Source organism: Salminus brasiliensis, chromosome 21, assembly GCF_030463535.1.
Source record: "Salminus brasiliensis chromosome 21, fSalBra1.hap2, whole genome shotgun sequence".
Classification (NCBI taxonomy): Eukaryota; Metazoa; Chordata; class Actinopteri; order Characiformes; family Bryconidae; genus Salminus; species Salminus brasiliensis.
The window spans coordinates 11,622,054-11,637,718 of record NC_132898.1 but is presented as its reverse complement, the minus strand read 5'-3'; the positions used below and the strand labels follow the sequence as shown (position 1 = coordinate 11,637,718).

The 15,665-nt window shown below is 40.8% G+C and overlaps 1 protein-coding gene across 1 annotated transcript in view; it reads left to right on the top strand.

Moving 5' to 3' along the window:
• Window positions 1–213: 213 nt before the first annotated feature.
• skib (v-ski avian sarcoma viral oncogene homolog b) overlaps window positions 214–15,665 on the top strand; it is a 45,571-nt gene continuing 30,119 nt past the window's right edge. The window contains exon 1 of the mRNA XM_072666462.1: window positions 214–1,710. Within this exon, the coding sequence (XP_072522563.1) occupies window positions 817–1,710 (894 nt within the window). The 5' untranslated portion in view covers window positions 214–816. The remainder of the gene's footprint in view (window positions 1,711–15,665) is intronic.

Below are 15,665 nucleotides of genomic sequence, written 5' to 3'. Positions count from 1 at the left end.
TCCAAACTTTCCCCCCTAGTGGAGCTGCAGTGACCCGGACAGCACAGCTGCGCTCTGCGGGGGGAGCAAGAGCAGCTCCGGGAACAGCCGGCTCAGGGAGAACAGCCAGTAAGGGGGGGCAGGGCCAGCACAGGGAGTCACTACATTCCGGGCAGGAATTCAATAAGAGACGCAGACACAAACAAACACAGAGAGAGAGAGAGAGAGAGAGAGAGGGAGAGAGAGAGAGAGAGAGAGAGAGAGCGAGAGAGAGAGAGAGAGAGAGAGAGAGAGAGAGATTCTCTGGGTGAAGGCAGCAGACACTCGCTCACTTTGCCCGTCTCTCACTCAGGGAGGAAGGGAGTGAGAGAGAGAGAGAGAGAGAGAGATTCTCTGGGTGGAGGCAATAGACACTCGTTCACTCTGTCTCTCACTCAGCAGGTCCGCCTTCATTCTGTCTGAGGCGCTGAAGGGGAGTTTTTGGTTTTTGTTTTTCTGACTGGGAACCACATTTGGTCACATCTACTCATCGGAAACGGACACGGACTATTCACGGATAACGGGAAAAACATTTTAACTTGTTTTTGGGTTAAAATCTACCACAGTGCTGCGCTAAACATGAGAAGAGTTAGTTAGCACTGGAGCTAACGCCGTTAGCTAACGAGAGTTAGCTCAGTTAGCCGCTAGCTCCGCTGCTACACAGAAAAGTGAAGAGAGATGGAGCGTGTGGACTTTGATGGGCTTCATTGAAGACGGAGTTGGTGCTAAGTTTCATACGTTTACGATATTTCTTCGTTTGCTCGTTTATTATTATTTTTACATCTTATTTTCGAGCTAATGGATTCGGCTCCGAGTTTCCAGCCTCCGGCTGGTCTCCAGCAGACTCTCCGCCAGTTCCACCTGAGCTCGATGCGCTCTCTGGGGGGGCCGGCTGCTTTCTCGGCTCGCTGGCAGCGCGAGGCTCCCTTCGGTAAAACCGGTGGTAACGATGCGCTTCCACCCGGACCCGCTCGGTCTCCGCCGCCGCCCCTGCTGCCCGGGCCTTTGCTGGTGCCTCCTGACCGGTCTACGGCGCGCTGCGAGACAGTGCTGGAGCGCGAGACCATCTCTTGCTTCGTGGTCGGTGGAGAGAAGCGGCTGTGCCTGCCGCAGATACTGAACACTGTGCTGCGCGACTTCTCCCTGCAGCAGATAAACGCAGTGTGCGACGAGCTGCACGTGTATTGCTCCCGGTGCACCGCCGAACAGCTCGAGATCCTTAAAGTCGTGGGCGTGCTGCCGTTCTCTGCGCCCTCGTGCGGGTTGATCACGCAGACGGATGCCGAGAGACTCTGCAACGCACTCGTTCACGGAGGCGCTTTGCCTCCACGAGGAGGCCCCGCAGCCGTGGAGCTCGCGAGCACCGACAAGAGCATCCCCGTGTACCACGAATGCTTCGGCCGCTGCGACGGCGTACTCGTGCCCGAGCTGTACTCAGGCCCCGGAGCCGCGTGCGTGCAGTGCGCAGACTGCGGGCTCATGTTTCCGGCGCGCCGGTTTGTGGTGCACAGCCACCGGCGCCGCGAAAACCGCACGTGCCACTGGGGCTTCGATTCGGCCAACTGGCGCGCGTACGTCTTACTGGACCGCGACCGCGCGCAGCCTGCGGAGCATGCCGAACTCCAGAGGAGGCTGGACGAGCTTAAGGAGAAATTCCAGCGGGGCGAGAAACACTCAGCACCAGAAATCACGGTAAGGATTACACTGTCTGTGTGTGTGTGTGTGTGTGTGTGTGTGTGTGCCCGAGAGAGAGAAAGATTGTGTAACTTTTTAGAGTAAGGTTGCTCATGATCACCTGCGCCTGTGTAAGTGGGTCTGCCAGATGCAGTTTAAATTGCTAACATGTTTATCTGTGAGGGTGTGTTTTGAGGTTTAAGTCGCCAGCACATTCATGTACTTGTGTATGTGAACGTAAGGGTGAGTGTACGTTTGATCACGTGTGTGTATAAGAGTGTGTATTGAGGTTTTAAATTCTAACATCCATCAGTGGGAGTGTATGTTATAGATTTTGTTCATACTCAGCTGCGTGTGTGTGTGAGGTGTGGATGTGTGTGAAATTGATACTCATTCAGGACATACCACAGTTTATTCATGTTTAACAGTGGTGTCTGTGGTGGTCTATGTGTGTGTTATTGCTGTTTAGATTCTTAATAACATGTGTATTCTTTTCAGTTCATAATGCATCCTAACAATTGAAGATCAGACAATTGAAGAAAAGTGTGTGTTGAACTTCTTAATCATGCATATTCACTCTGTGCTGCAGTGTCTTGTCAGTACAGCTGCGTTGTAATATCGTATTGCAGGAGCCGCTGCACCAGCCACTCAGCATTGCTAGTACATGCACTTAGCCTGACTGTTTATGCAGTTTTACTTCCATGGTTTAACGACAGCATTTCACTTTCACATCTATGACTTTAGACACTTCTTTTTTCAGCTGATACACCCCCACCTCCATTTGCAAGATCAAATGCAATTTTTTCCTTATTCTTATATTAGCCACTCATTTACCAAAATCTGAAATTGGACACACCAGGAAAAAAATCACTTAATGTTCAGAGGAAACTGAAAGTGGAAGTTTTACCACTCAAGATGGCCCTTCTTTTACCAGGCACAATGGAGACTACCAAAACCTTTTAATTGTGCATTTTACCAAAAGACACTAAAGAATTTTGAAATCAGATACCATATTTTGCCTGATGAGAGCTAAAAATTACTACATTTGTAATCTTAGAGAAATGAATATGTTTCTCTGTAATGCTGATCCAGAATGATGTAGGTCCAACATCCTAATTGACAATGTAAAGTAATCAGTATAGGCAAGTATGTACATGAAAAAAATCTGATATTGGCAGTTCAGTCCCAGAATTCCCACATTGGTGCACTGCTTTTTAAATTTTGGCACATATTTTACCCTGAGAATTTGACATTAGACACTTGTTTTACCTGCAGAATTTGTTTACTGGATGATACAGTTTATCCCATGAATGTGAAATTAAACGCTCTATTTTAAAAGGTTTAAATGATGTCTTCTGTGTCCTGGCCTTATCATCAGTGCTCCATTGAGTGCACACTCAAGGGCATCTGCATATGACGACTAGATCAGTGGGGATATTTTATTATGAGAGATGGTGAGGCTGGGTGGGAGGATGTGATGTGTGTGTATTGTTTTGTGGGGGTGCAGTGTGTGTATGGAGAGGAGCTGTAGAGGTCATTCCCTGAAAAAGCTGTGGTGTTTGGGGTCACCGCTGACCCTGTGTGTGAGCGGTCACAGACGCCATGTGGCAGATGCTGAGTGCAATGTGTGTGTGTTACCATGGTGTTACTCCAGCAGGCTCAGTGTGGCTGATCAGGGTGAATGCAGTTTGATTACTGTGAGAAATGTGAAAGACATGACACATTTAGAAATTTATTTTTAATGATCATTTACTATAGTAGTACAAAGTATTAGCTCTGCTGGGTTAATAATTGACTTTTGAAAATCCAGTTTGCCCTTGAATGGTCACATTTTAATAAAAATGGGCTTCTACTAATATTACAGTAGTATTCAATAACACATGCACTAATATTTTGTGCCATAATAATATACTTATATAATATATATGTGTTGTATGTAAGAATCAAAATTTAAAAGCTTAGTGTGTTGTGTTATTGTGTTCTTGAATGTAAAATTCACATTTGTCTATCGAGTGTGTTTTTAAATTATGGTATTGAATCATGCCAGAAGAATTGAATCATTGTATCATGCATTGAATTGTTTCAAAAAGAGTACTGCCTGGATGATATGACCTTAAATCAAAAACACAGTTAACTTTTACCTTAATTAATTAAGGATTATATAAGCTGCTTGAGTTGCTCAGTTGGTTTGGTGTATGAGTTATCGTCCATGTTGCTTCCATGTTGCAGACCAGGCAGGGTGAAGTCGGGTGACTACACACACTGTAATATGTTTTTAAGAGGTCAGTATAACACACAGTGGAGAAGTATCAACAGAAGTAAAAAATGATTGAAATAATCAACATGCAGTATTACATTAAAGGTTCTGAATTTGGCTTTAATTCATTTTCGAATAATTGCCCAACCGTTGCATACTGCAGAGTCATATTAGAATCGGTTAGATCTTTAGACAGTCACATATTTACACTCTTGTCATACTTGTCCTGATATATTCAGGATAATATGTGTTTTTGGCTGAAGCACTGGCACTGGTTCATTGTCAGAAGTGTCCCAGTTAGCATGGTGGTCAGCTCCCCTGGGACGAGCGCACCAGTGTGTGTGTATGTGTATAAATCACTTGAACAGAGCTGAACGAGTGGACAGCAGGCCACCCCAGCTCTCTTACACACAAAACAACAACAAATCGGCGTCATCGCCCATCCTCAGCCACCTTGCAACACACCAGAGTTTTACTCATCAAACCACCCTCACTGCCTCTGCTTCACTCCAGCCACACTTTTCTTTATCTCCAATGTCTTCTTTAAACAGCTGGACCAATTCTATCATTTATTAATCAGTTTCATGTATTGGCCTTTGCTATACTCATATTGTACAACACTGAAAGATTCAAGGGGCTGTTGTACACTGGCATCAGGAAAAAAAGGTTACTAAAAGGTCATTCACTTGAGTGTATGGTTTAATGTGGAGCATTGTACTGTAATTATGTGGAGGTTCTGTACACTTAAACATTTTTCACCTTTTAAGGTAATGTGACGAAACTATATCGTACGTTATTATAAGAAGAGATAGTTTCTAACCATCCATTTGTTACTATGAAATGTAAATGGCAGCTGTTGTTTTGAAAGGGTATAACCTAGCTTTTCTAAACCGGTTACTGATTATCTAGTCCACATCATCACATGACTTTGAAAGGACATGCCGGTGAGTCTGTTTTGTGGATAAAGAACTGACCCGAATCCTTTGAGGCCAGTGTCCAGACTTTGTCTGGCCGGCTGCAGCAGTGGGCAGATTGTTGGGAAAAGGTGTTGAACATTTCATTAAGAAATTGCCGACTCTGTCCATTGGGGCCTTGACATGAATAGTCTAAGGGCCATGACATGTGACCTCTATGCAAAGCCAGTGACCCCCCCCCCACACACACACACACACCTCCCTCTTCTTTCATTTTGGCCAGCCAATCACATGGTCCTTTGGGTATCCAACTGGACAGATGGCTGTCTGATAAAAGACCCAACAAAAAACTAACAAAAAAATGGCTGCAAAATGTTTAACACAAACCACATTACAAATCTGCAGAAACCATCACAAAAAACATTTTGCCAGTGACCCAGGTAATTTGACAGGTGTTATCTCCTTGTGAACACCATTTTCTATAAGCCTTTGGATTAGCATCTTCATTAAAGTTCTTTATAGTTTAACACAAAGTATACTTTTGACTCCCTTTTATCTAATTACGGCCACACCACAGAGTATAAGAAAACATCACAACTAGGTTGAACAAGTTTACAGTCCTGTTTGTTGATTAATGATTTTCTGTAACAAAAACATTTAAAATAACATGTTTAAACTTTTGCACACTCCAAATTTAGTGTTTTCTTTTCCAACATTTTAAATTAAGCAAATAAATAATAACCTTCCCCCAAGAGTGTTCTTGAATTGACTAGCAAACAAGCATCACTAACACTGAGGGATGAGGGAGTGCACCCTACCCACCCAGAGGAAGTGAGGCTGGTTGTGCTCTCTGTGACTCTCAGCTACAGATGGTTGTGGCATCATCAGGGATCGAACCAGTGATCTACCTGATGGTGTGGTAAATGTTTAAATTGCTGTGCCATCTGGGAGCCATATAAACTTGGACAATTAGAATATAACTTGAAAATAAACTCTTTTCAAAATTTTACTATTATAAGGAATAGGGTCTTTAAAAAGTTTACATTCCCCCTACTTGGAGTAATTTCTCTAAAGATGACCAAGATATGCTATGATAAGCTATGATTGATTAGTCAGTTTTGAGGCGCTAGCCTTATCCATCCTAGTTTGGCATTCATGCTGTGGTTCATAGTATATGGTTTGTTAAAATCTGTCGTGGAGCTTTTTAACTCCTATCAAATGTGTCTTTTGTTCTTCTCTTCTCAGCTGTCTGCATCACATTACTGTTTAGCTAGAGACAAAAACTAATCAGCCAAGTGACCAGCTGAAGGTGTTGAGTGCCATAATGGATGGTTGTATGTAGAGGTGGCCCATTGCGTGCAAGTTTGCATGCATAATGCCTGGATCAGCTGTGCCGGTGGGGGAAGAGATTAATATGAGCTCACCGCCTCCTCATCTACACCCCCATCTGTCTACTGACTCTGCATTGTGGACGGTAAGGCTTCATGCCAGCCCAGTTCACTCTCACTGTGCAGCCCACTAAAGCTGAGCAAAAAATTTGTTCCTTGATTATTTTCACAATATTTATTCAGAATCAGTTACTTTATCACCAAGTACACTTGACCGTACAAAATACAAAGTGAGCACAGTAACGATTAAATGACCAAAATTATTTCAAATAAAGTGCATAGCTGTGTGTAGATAAATATTCAGTGGGATTTTTAATTAATCAGGGGGATTGATCCCATAAACATAATCAAGGCATATGATCTTATTTATGCAAATATATAAAAATAATGCACCTTTATTACAAAATATTCAAATGTTCACTATATATATATATATATATATATATATATATATATATATATATATATTTATAGTCAACTAAATTTTTGATGACATTTAGTAGTCAGACTACTGATACTGATACAGAAACTGATGATTAAGTTGTTATATAGTTACATAAGTAAAGAAAGTGAAGACCCTTGTTTAGACCCTTGGTATAACTCGCTAATATGTAGCAGTATGATTGTTATAATACTTTGCAATATACAATATACTGTTCTGCCCATAATGCAGCCTTAATGCTTTCTCCAGCCTACTGCTGCCTGTTAGTGGTTCCGAATCTAGCACATCTAGAACACCCAGGCATGCCAGTCTGACACTCAGAATCAGACGCAAAAAAACAATAGTGGCTGGCTCGCAGAGTCGAAAATCCACTTTTGGCCGGCTCCACGCTGAGCGGTTGAATTTTAATGATGCTGGGTGATGGGTTGAATCGTTCCCTGGAGACGCCTCTGAGCTGGGCCTGGTGGGACAGACGTGCAAGGGGAGTCTTTCTCTGTCTCTCTCTGTCTCTCTTTCTGTGTCTCCCTCCCTGAGGTTGTGCCCTTTTCTCTTTGCCCTGACCTCATGGTTAAAGGTCATCAGCTGTGGCCCTGCACCGTCCAGTGTAGGGATGAGGATCCGCCACCTGCTTTTGTCTCCAAAATCTCAGACATGCAGCAGTTACCACTGCAGTTTGGAGCAGTGTGTGTTAAAAGCATGCTGAGTTTATTGTGTGTTTGCAGTCGGAGATTGTTAATAATATTTGTCTCTGCGCACTGTATATATTTCTGGCTTTAGGCGTGCACACTTTGAACACTGTATGTTCAAAGTTTTGTGGACAAAGTTTTGCTCATCCAATTTTAAGTATTCGTAATCATCATATTCATAATGAGGATTTAAATGCATTCAGTCACAAGAGCATGAGTGAATTCATGTACTGGTACTGATACTGATTAGTTCTTGATCATATATTCAACTCCAACTCCAATGTCTACCTACATTGGATGGTGGCTCATGACCCCTGAGAACACGGATCCACTACATGGAACATGGTGCCCTTAGGCTAATGTGCAGCTGCTACAGAGCATTCCACTGTATTGGCAGTCCTTCTTATGGAGATTATACAAACTGTGTATGTACAGTTAAACAAATGTGTCAGCAATGGGTGCACCTTGATATAGCTGAATACACCAATTAAAAGGGACATCTTGCTTGCAACACTAACATGTTGCTCGCATCAAACACTGATATCTGTATCATCTGTTGGCAATATTGATGCCTTTATGTACCAGTATTAGTACTGATATACTATCATCACTATATAGTAACACTAAAGCAATCTTAAACAGTATTGTAAATGTTATGTCTGACATAAACTACATGTACAGAAAGTAAACTTGCTGTTTAATTATGTATTCTGAACTGGAACATCTGAATACCAATTTGAAGCACCCAGCGAATTACATGCATTGTAATTTCAGGTTTTTGTCATTTTTAAATAAATGAATAAAAGTCAACATTGTTGTGTGACATAAGTATCAGTATACAGGTATAGATAGTGTAGTGTCCAGCAATAAGTGCATTTCATGGCATGAGTTCAGAGCAACACAACCTGGCACTGGCTGCACACACACAGGTGGTGTTGTGATGGGCATTTTGTTTTTATGATCAGTTCTCAGATTGGCCCTACAGTTGATAGTGATCATCTTCAACTTGAGGAAAATCCTGAAGTATGCTGCTGCCATGATGCGAAACATACCATTTTAATTGAACTGTGAGTTAATCCGGAACACAGCTGACAATGTCTGAGCTGGCCTCGCTTCAATCCGACAGAGGTGAAACTTTCATGAGGGATTGCGTTCATTTAGCATTAGCATTAGCATGTCCTCTCCCATCCGCATTAGATTCGTCTCTGTGGCCTCATATTCCCACTTTAATCTATCCTGATGAGCCAGGGGATGCAAATTTTTAATCTGGTTGGAAATGTAATTACTGTTGGAGTAAATTATGAATTTAGAGCCAAGTTGACCAAAACCACATCATTTACCTCTAATACATGCAATATTTCATATTTCCTTGTACGTTTTCATCATTTTCTGATATCAAAATATATAAATTCAGTTCAGATACCTCTTGTAAATGTAAATTACATGTATATGTGCTCTTTATTGCATAACTGCAGATGTAATTGAATAAGTAATTACACAAATACATTCAAATAGTATTGCATTGCAGCCTGAAGATGCAAAATGTGATACGCTATATGGTGATGGCTTTAGCTTCAGACAAAATTACACAACTTTTTAGGCATGTTCTCATGCTACACGTTGTTTCAGTTGCTGCTCTATGTACCATCAGGGCTTTTCTTAGCAGTGGTTAGCACTAGTCTGTGTTATTGCTGGCTTTCTAGTCTGTAATTAAGTTTGTTTATGTTATATTACAGAGGTAAACAGTTGAGGCTGTTTCCCTGGGGTTTGTTAGTCAGTGGGATGGTGATTCAACTGGGCTCTGTGTGTGTGTTGTGTATGACGAACCGGCATGTTGCTGTCGCCTACGAACCGCCCACTGACCGCCCCCAGAGCTAACATGAAGATTAGCTCATGCATTTCTAATGAAAACCGACTGATAAATGTTTAAAACCTGCACTGGTAACAGTGAGTGTATTGCCTATACGAGTACATAGAACTGGAGACATTCTTTAATGTCAACAGTCTTTACTTACAAAAAGTGGCAATTTGTCAGCTATTTCTATTTCCTCTTAATCTTTTAGAATGTGGACTCCAGCTGTCATAGCATTTCATTCAAGTTAAGATTAATAACTATGTTAAATCTACAGAGTAAGAGGTTAATGTTTATGGTTAGTTCATTAATTAATTATTAACTGTAAGATTCAAAATAACTTGACTATCAAGTACAATATCATCATCATGAACCAAAGTTTAAAGCTGAACATAATCAGTAGAAGTAATAGCTGTCATAAATGAATGTAGCAATAACAGTAATAATAATGCTTCTAATGGTGATGCAGAAACTAAATATTGTGCAGCCCTGTTATTGATGTTTTGCTTGTACAAGGGAACATAGGAAAGAGCAAGCCACAATATCAATAGACACTATATGTACAATTTTTGGGGCACCTACTCATTAATGTTTTCATCTGAAATCTAAAAATGTGTTTGGCTATATACTGTTTTTGTAGTAGCCTTTCAAGTAGATTTTGGTGCATTGCTGAGATGATTTGATTGCTTTTAGCAACAAGAGTGTTAGTGAGGTCAGGATGTTGGATGATCACCACCCCATCTCATCTCAAAAGATGGAGCACCAAAATGTGTGGGGGGGTGCGTGTAATTTAAAGTAGCTGAAAATTAAATTTGCCACTTTCCACTAGTTTTTCATTATTTATTTGGTGGAGATATTTCAATACACTTAGGTTAGAACTGTATTAAATTCATTTTTCCATTGACCTATAACTAGCCCCTAAGCCCATTTACAATTAATGGCACCAATGAGCAAAGTTGTAACATTTGGACTCAAACAACTGAATTGTTAACATATAATAAATGTCTGAAAGAATGTTTATGAATGAGTTGAATAGCTACAGATGTCCGCTACAGGTTTTCAAATGATATACCAAAAACGAAATGTGTTGGGTTGTACCTAACTCTGTCTTACTACAGTTTTATTTCAAAGTAAAATGTTCCAAATCATGTCCTGGTGTAAAAGTATAGAGAAAACAACTATATTATACAGTGCAATGGATCTATAACCAATACAAAAAATGTATATGTTTTTGATTTATTTAGGACTGTATTGAAATCATTTTGCAATTAGTGATGCATTTTAGCTGCAGCAGAGCAAGGTGGGGGTGGGGGGCTGCTTTAGCTTCTCTCTTACTCTCTCGCTCCTCTTCCTTTCTGAAGAGTGATTTTGTGTTTTTAAGCAGTCCGTGGCCTCTCTTTCACTCCTCGGAGGCACGCAGACGGCTCCACTCCACGCCCAGCCTGCATTAGCCACAAAAACTTCTGTGATTGGAGAGGCGAGTGCGGTTGCTAAGCAAAGCTGCTCTTCCTGTGCTAAATACGAACACTCAGTGCTTCCTCTGGCTGGTGGGAGCTGAGGAAAACCTGCCAATACACTCTCTCTATCTCTCTCTCTCGCTCTCCCCTTTTTCCATTTTCTCTACTCCTTCGCTTTCTCTCTGTTTAGCTTTTTTCTTTCTCTGTATTCTCTTTCTTTCATTCTCTCTGCCCATCTCTTTTTTTCTTTTTCTCTACTTCTCGCTCATACTCTTTCACTAACCCCCCCCCACACACACACACACACACACACACACACACACACACATACACTCATCTCCAGCCTCTTTGGCCTCCTCCGTGCTGATGGTGATTGTGTTACCGGGGGAAGAGTGAGGCACCAGAGAAAAATGATGTCAGGATGACCTGATATCCACGGCCTCCATTTCGTTTCCCTTTGCTTTAGAAAGTGCTCTGAATGAAATCTATTTTCAGTCCATTTCTTTTATTTGCTTTTAATTAACAGCATTACTTATTCTTTAGTTTAACAGAGCTTTATTTGCATGAGTGTTTTTCCCAAGCATAATGGAACAGAAAATAAGATTTACTAGGGCTTTGGGCTAAGATTCTGTTGATATGTTTTTGCCTGTTGATGAACTCAGGTCAGATATTTGACATTTTAAATAATTCAACTCAATTGTAAATGAATACATACACCCTTCAGCCATACCATTAAAACTAACTAATATCGTGTAGGTTCCCTTTGTGCCACCAAAATAGCTCTGACCCATCAAGGCATGGACAGGATCTCTGAAGGTGTTCTGTGGTATCTGGCACCAATATGTTAGCGGTATATCCTTCAAGTCTTAGACTGTAAAGTTGAGCTAGCAACCAACTCTTAACAGTTCCCTCAGTTTCGCCACAACATTGCTAGCCGCAGCTGAAACGCAATGCAAAGTTGTTAATTTCAACAAAATGGTGGATTCTCTTTCATTCTTGCTTGCTTTCTGTCTCTCTCTCTGTTTTTCCTTCACTACCCTTCTCACAGCATCTGAGAGTTTTGAGGCATTTTTTTCAGATTTTTCCAGAAAGGCTGATTCACCCCTGCGCCTCACACAGCTGGCTGGGCCTCCATTTTCCTCTCAGAGCTGCAATGGTCCTCAAAAACCTGGTGTTTCAGCCTCAGTCAGCAAGATGGCTGTTCAGAAAACACACAGCCTGCGGGAGGGCCTCCACTTGGAGATAATGTCAGATTCTCCACATTGCGTGTGCTTTCTGAGAGCATGTCATGTCTGGGGAATACAAATCATTTCCCGTTTTTGCATGCTGGAACTATTTTAGTAAATGAGACCCAAACGTTATGTTTCTAAATCTCTAAAAGTGTACAGCGTACATTGTGCTATACTATTTAAATATCATTATTTCATTAGATAATTACTTTCATAATAAGTAGTATTTATGTCTGATTTACATTCTGTATCAACTGCTTTCAGTCTGTTTTTGGTGAAAAAGCAAGAATGCATGTTCCAAATGTGTAACGAGACTTTGCTTTGCCTCCTCTTCTTTCTTAAAAACATGAATTTGGATGCAGTTTCTACTGAATTTACCCACTTCTCTGCTTAAGCAATAATAATATCCAATGTTCAGCATGTTTTTGCATGGTAATAACAAGTGACTTGTAAGTAATTGATAATTGAGTAACTGACACTTTTTATTACTTTGTTTGCAACAGCTTTATTGGTTGTACTAACGTGCAAAAGTGAGAAATGTGTTGCTCTTATAAACACAGTGTTACTGGTGCTGTATTCAGTGTTAGAGTGATGTGCCTAAAGGCAGGAAATAACCACCATTTGAATTGATTTCAAGTGCCTACTACCTTCCATTTACTTTTAGCCAAGTTAGCATGTTTGGTCGACCTGTTATTTTAAGACGTTTCAGTGAGACGCTTGCTTATGTGGTTTGTGGCACTGTGTAACAAACTGTTATCTATAAAAGTGGACACAAAATTTCATGACATGCATTAATAGCAGTCATTGCAAAACTAAAGAGCCAAATGTAAAGTGTGCGCTTCTACTGTTTTTAGATGTGCTAACATACTTTAAATAGGCAGTCATAGAAGACAATTTTATGGAGAGCAATATGCCATGTTTAATAGATAAGAGAACCAGTATAAGTTTAAATAAAGTTGATGCTGATTTAACAGTAAATTTCTCCCCTTAAACTCAGACAGTATTACTGCTGTTGAATTTAGTGTTAGACGTGCAGCGCAAATGCCTAAAGGCAGAATCCAAACGTCAAATGCATTCAGCACAGCTGCCTCTCTGCTATACAGCCCAGCGTGGCTGTGTGGGTCTGTGCATTCACTCCTCCACTGCTCTGTCGCTCTGTCGCTTGTTCTTTTGTTCCTTCCGCCCCCTCACTGATTCTTTAGCAAACATCTGCTGAACCTCTTTCCATTTTTCTGAAGATGGAGCTTTTATTCAAAATGGCTTGATCTGTCTTTACACTCATGTCATCCCCAATTACTCAGTTACACAGGGGTCTCTTGCTCTCTCTCTGTTTTTTTATTCTCTCTGGCACCATTTTCTGGTTCTTTGAGCTTACCCCTGCTTCTATTAGTTCTGAGGGGATAGACAGACAGACAGACTGCAAATGTTTGGATACACTTGACTTTTTCTCCCTTATCCCAAACATAGGCGTTCATTATGTTAGTAAAAGTAAGCTTTAAACTCCAGAATGAAAATATATGAAGATTTTTACATTTGGAAAATAGCTTAAGCCAGTTTCATTCTCCCTCCACTCAGTCTAGTGACCAGAGTCAAAAATGAAATATTCCAGCCGCATCCCTGTCTCTTGTCTTTTACTGTTAGCATCATTGTGAGTTACAATTAGTCTTTGCTAGCCATGTAGGAGGAGGACCCTAGCTGTTAGCTAATGCTAGCTTACATCCTATCTTAAACATCTCCAAGCTGCTTTTCAGCTTACCATTACAAACTGGGTAATCACCTCTCCTTTTGGCTTCAACACCTTTCCTTAGCTTATAACGAAGGAGTTTTGACTGACACCCTGGCTGTGCCTCCTGTATGTACAGACTCTGTTCTAAAGTTATTATGTAAAATAACCTATATTTTCGTTTGGCAATGTCAGATTTACAGTGTGAAATTGAATCAAATAAAAATAACATTTTGCAAAATGCAACTGCACACTATTGGCTGGAAAAAGAGGTAATTTGTGTGTTTGTGTGTGTGTCTGTGTGTGTGTGTGTGTGTGTGTGTGCATCTTTTGCTCTCGCCATAACGGAAGCTGTGCATCTGCATTTAGTTTTCAGAGAATTGTTATAAAGCATTCTATAGCCTAACACTCACTGTGTGTCTTTAGCTGAGGCCTAAAAACTGTTGTATTTTGAGGGCCTGGTTTAAAAACAGCCCTGGCAGCAGACTCTTATGTAATTGCACATTGTCGGAACATCCAGATAAAAAAAACCCAGACGGATATGATCGGAATGTCTGGGTCAAGCTGCGAAAGCATGAGTTATGACTGCAGTAGAGTGCGCACAGGCCAGAGGGTCATCCTGACCAAAGGGACGTTTTTTGCAGCACATGGTTTAGCCGGCCTTGACTGTATAACGGGGCCAGTGATAGAATTAGTCTTTCCAAAAGGATTAGTCACCCTATCATCAAGCCTGCTCCCTAAATTTATCTCTCTTTGTTGTGGCACAGCTTGCAGTGAATGCAGTGCAGGGGCCTGGCTGGACGCAGTGGGAGGAAATGGGCCATTGTGGGGCTGGCAGGTGTGCACAAGTGTGGAGTGACACTGGCATGTGCTTGCTGGGTTTTGATTAGAGGGAAGTCAGGGTATGGTGGGTGGGTGTCTTTGTGGCCAATCTTGGGGGTTTAGATTAGGGTGCGGGTCAGTAGGAGAAGGCTGTTTGGAAGACCTGGGATGTTAATCTATCAAGTAATATTTAACCAAAGTACTTCTTATGTAACCGCCTAGTGTTTGACTATTTGAATGTAGTATTGGAGAAAAAATAGTAAAACAAAATTACCAATATAAATCTCAACTAAATCTAGCATATTGTTGTCCATAGAATATCAGTGGAGTATCAGGCTAACTAGACATTTGTATCATTATTTTGTAAAAATTGCACTTCCAAAAGAAGTTCATATCGGAGCAATCAGGAATAGAACAGCTAAATAATCTTTTTAAATGTACTGATATTCATTGAGTATCATTGGTACACGTGGTACACGTTGTTGATTGATAGATTTTATTGTTATTACAATTTTATTAAAATACATGCATTGCACTAAATGTACTAAATGTTTGGTTTGTATCATAAATATCTCAAAAATATATATTGTCAGTTTTGGAAAAGTATTTTACTATAAAATAAGTAACTATATTATTATCTTTTAAACCTAAATGTTGCATTGTTAATATAAAGAAGAAATAAATGATTTAATTCATGTTTTACCAAATAAGGGTAAAGGCCACAAACATTGTCAGTAATGAAAATAACAGATTGAGTATTTATTGTTAGTTTTATCATAAACATGCCAAATACGCAATGTCCATGTTAGGACAAAAATGTAAACATTATCAGTTTATCCCAAATACACATTTTTTACTTTAACAGAATCAATATTTAAGTGTTCTTTGTGGAAACAGAAAAATGCTTTTTGTAACTATTGTTTTGCCACCCAGCCCTACTTCCTATTCCTATTTCCCTTTTTGTCTTCCTCTCCTTTTCGCTCTCTCTTTCTCAGCCTGTCTTCCCCGATACAAGCAGAGTACAGCTGAGACATCCCAGAATCCTCCTCAGAAACTCCACTTGAACCCTTAATCACAGGCCTCCTCAGGGGCTGGCAGTAAAATCTTGAGGCAGATGTTTTTTTGCACTCAAATCTCACTCTTTCTCTCTTTTTACTTCTCCTCCACTCCCTTACTCCTTCCTCTCCTCTCTTTCTCGCTGCA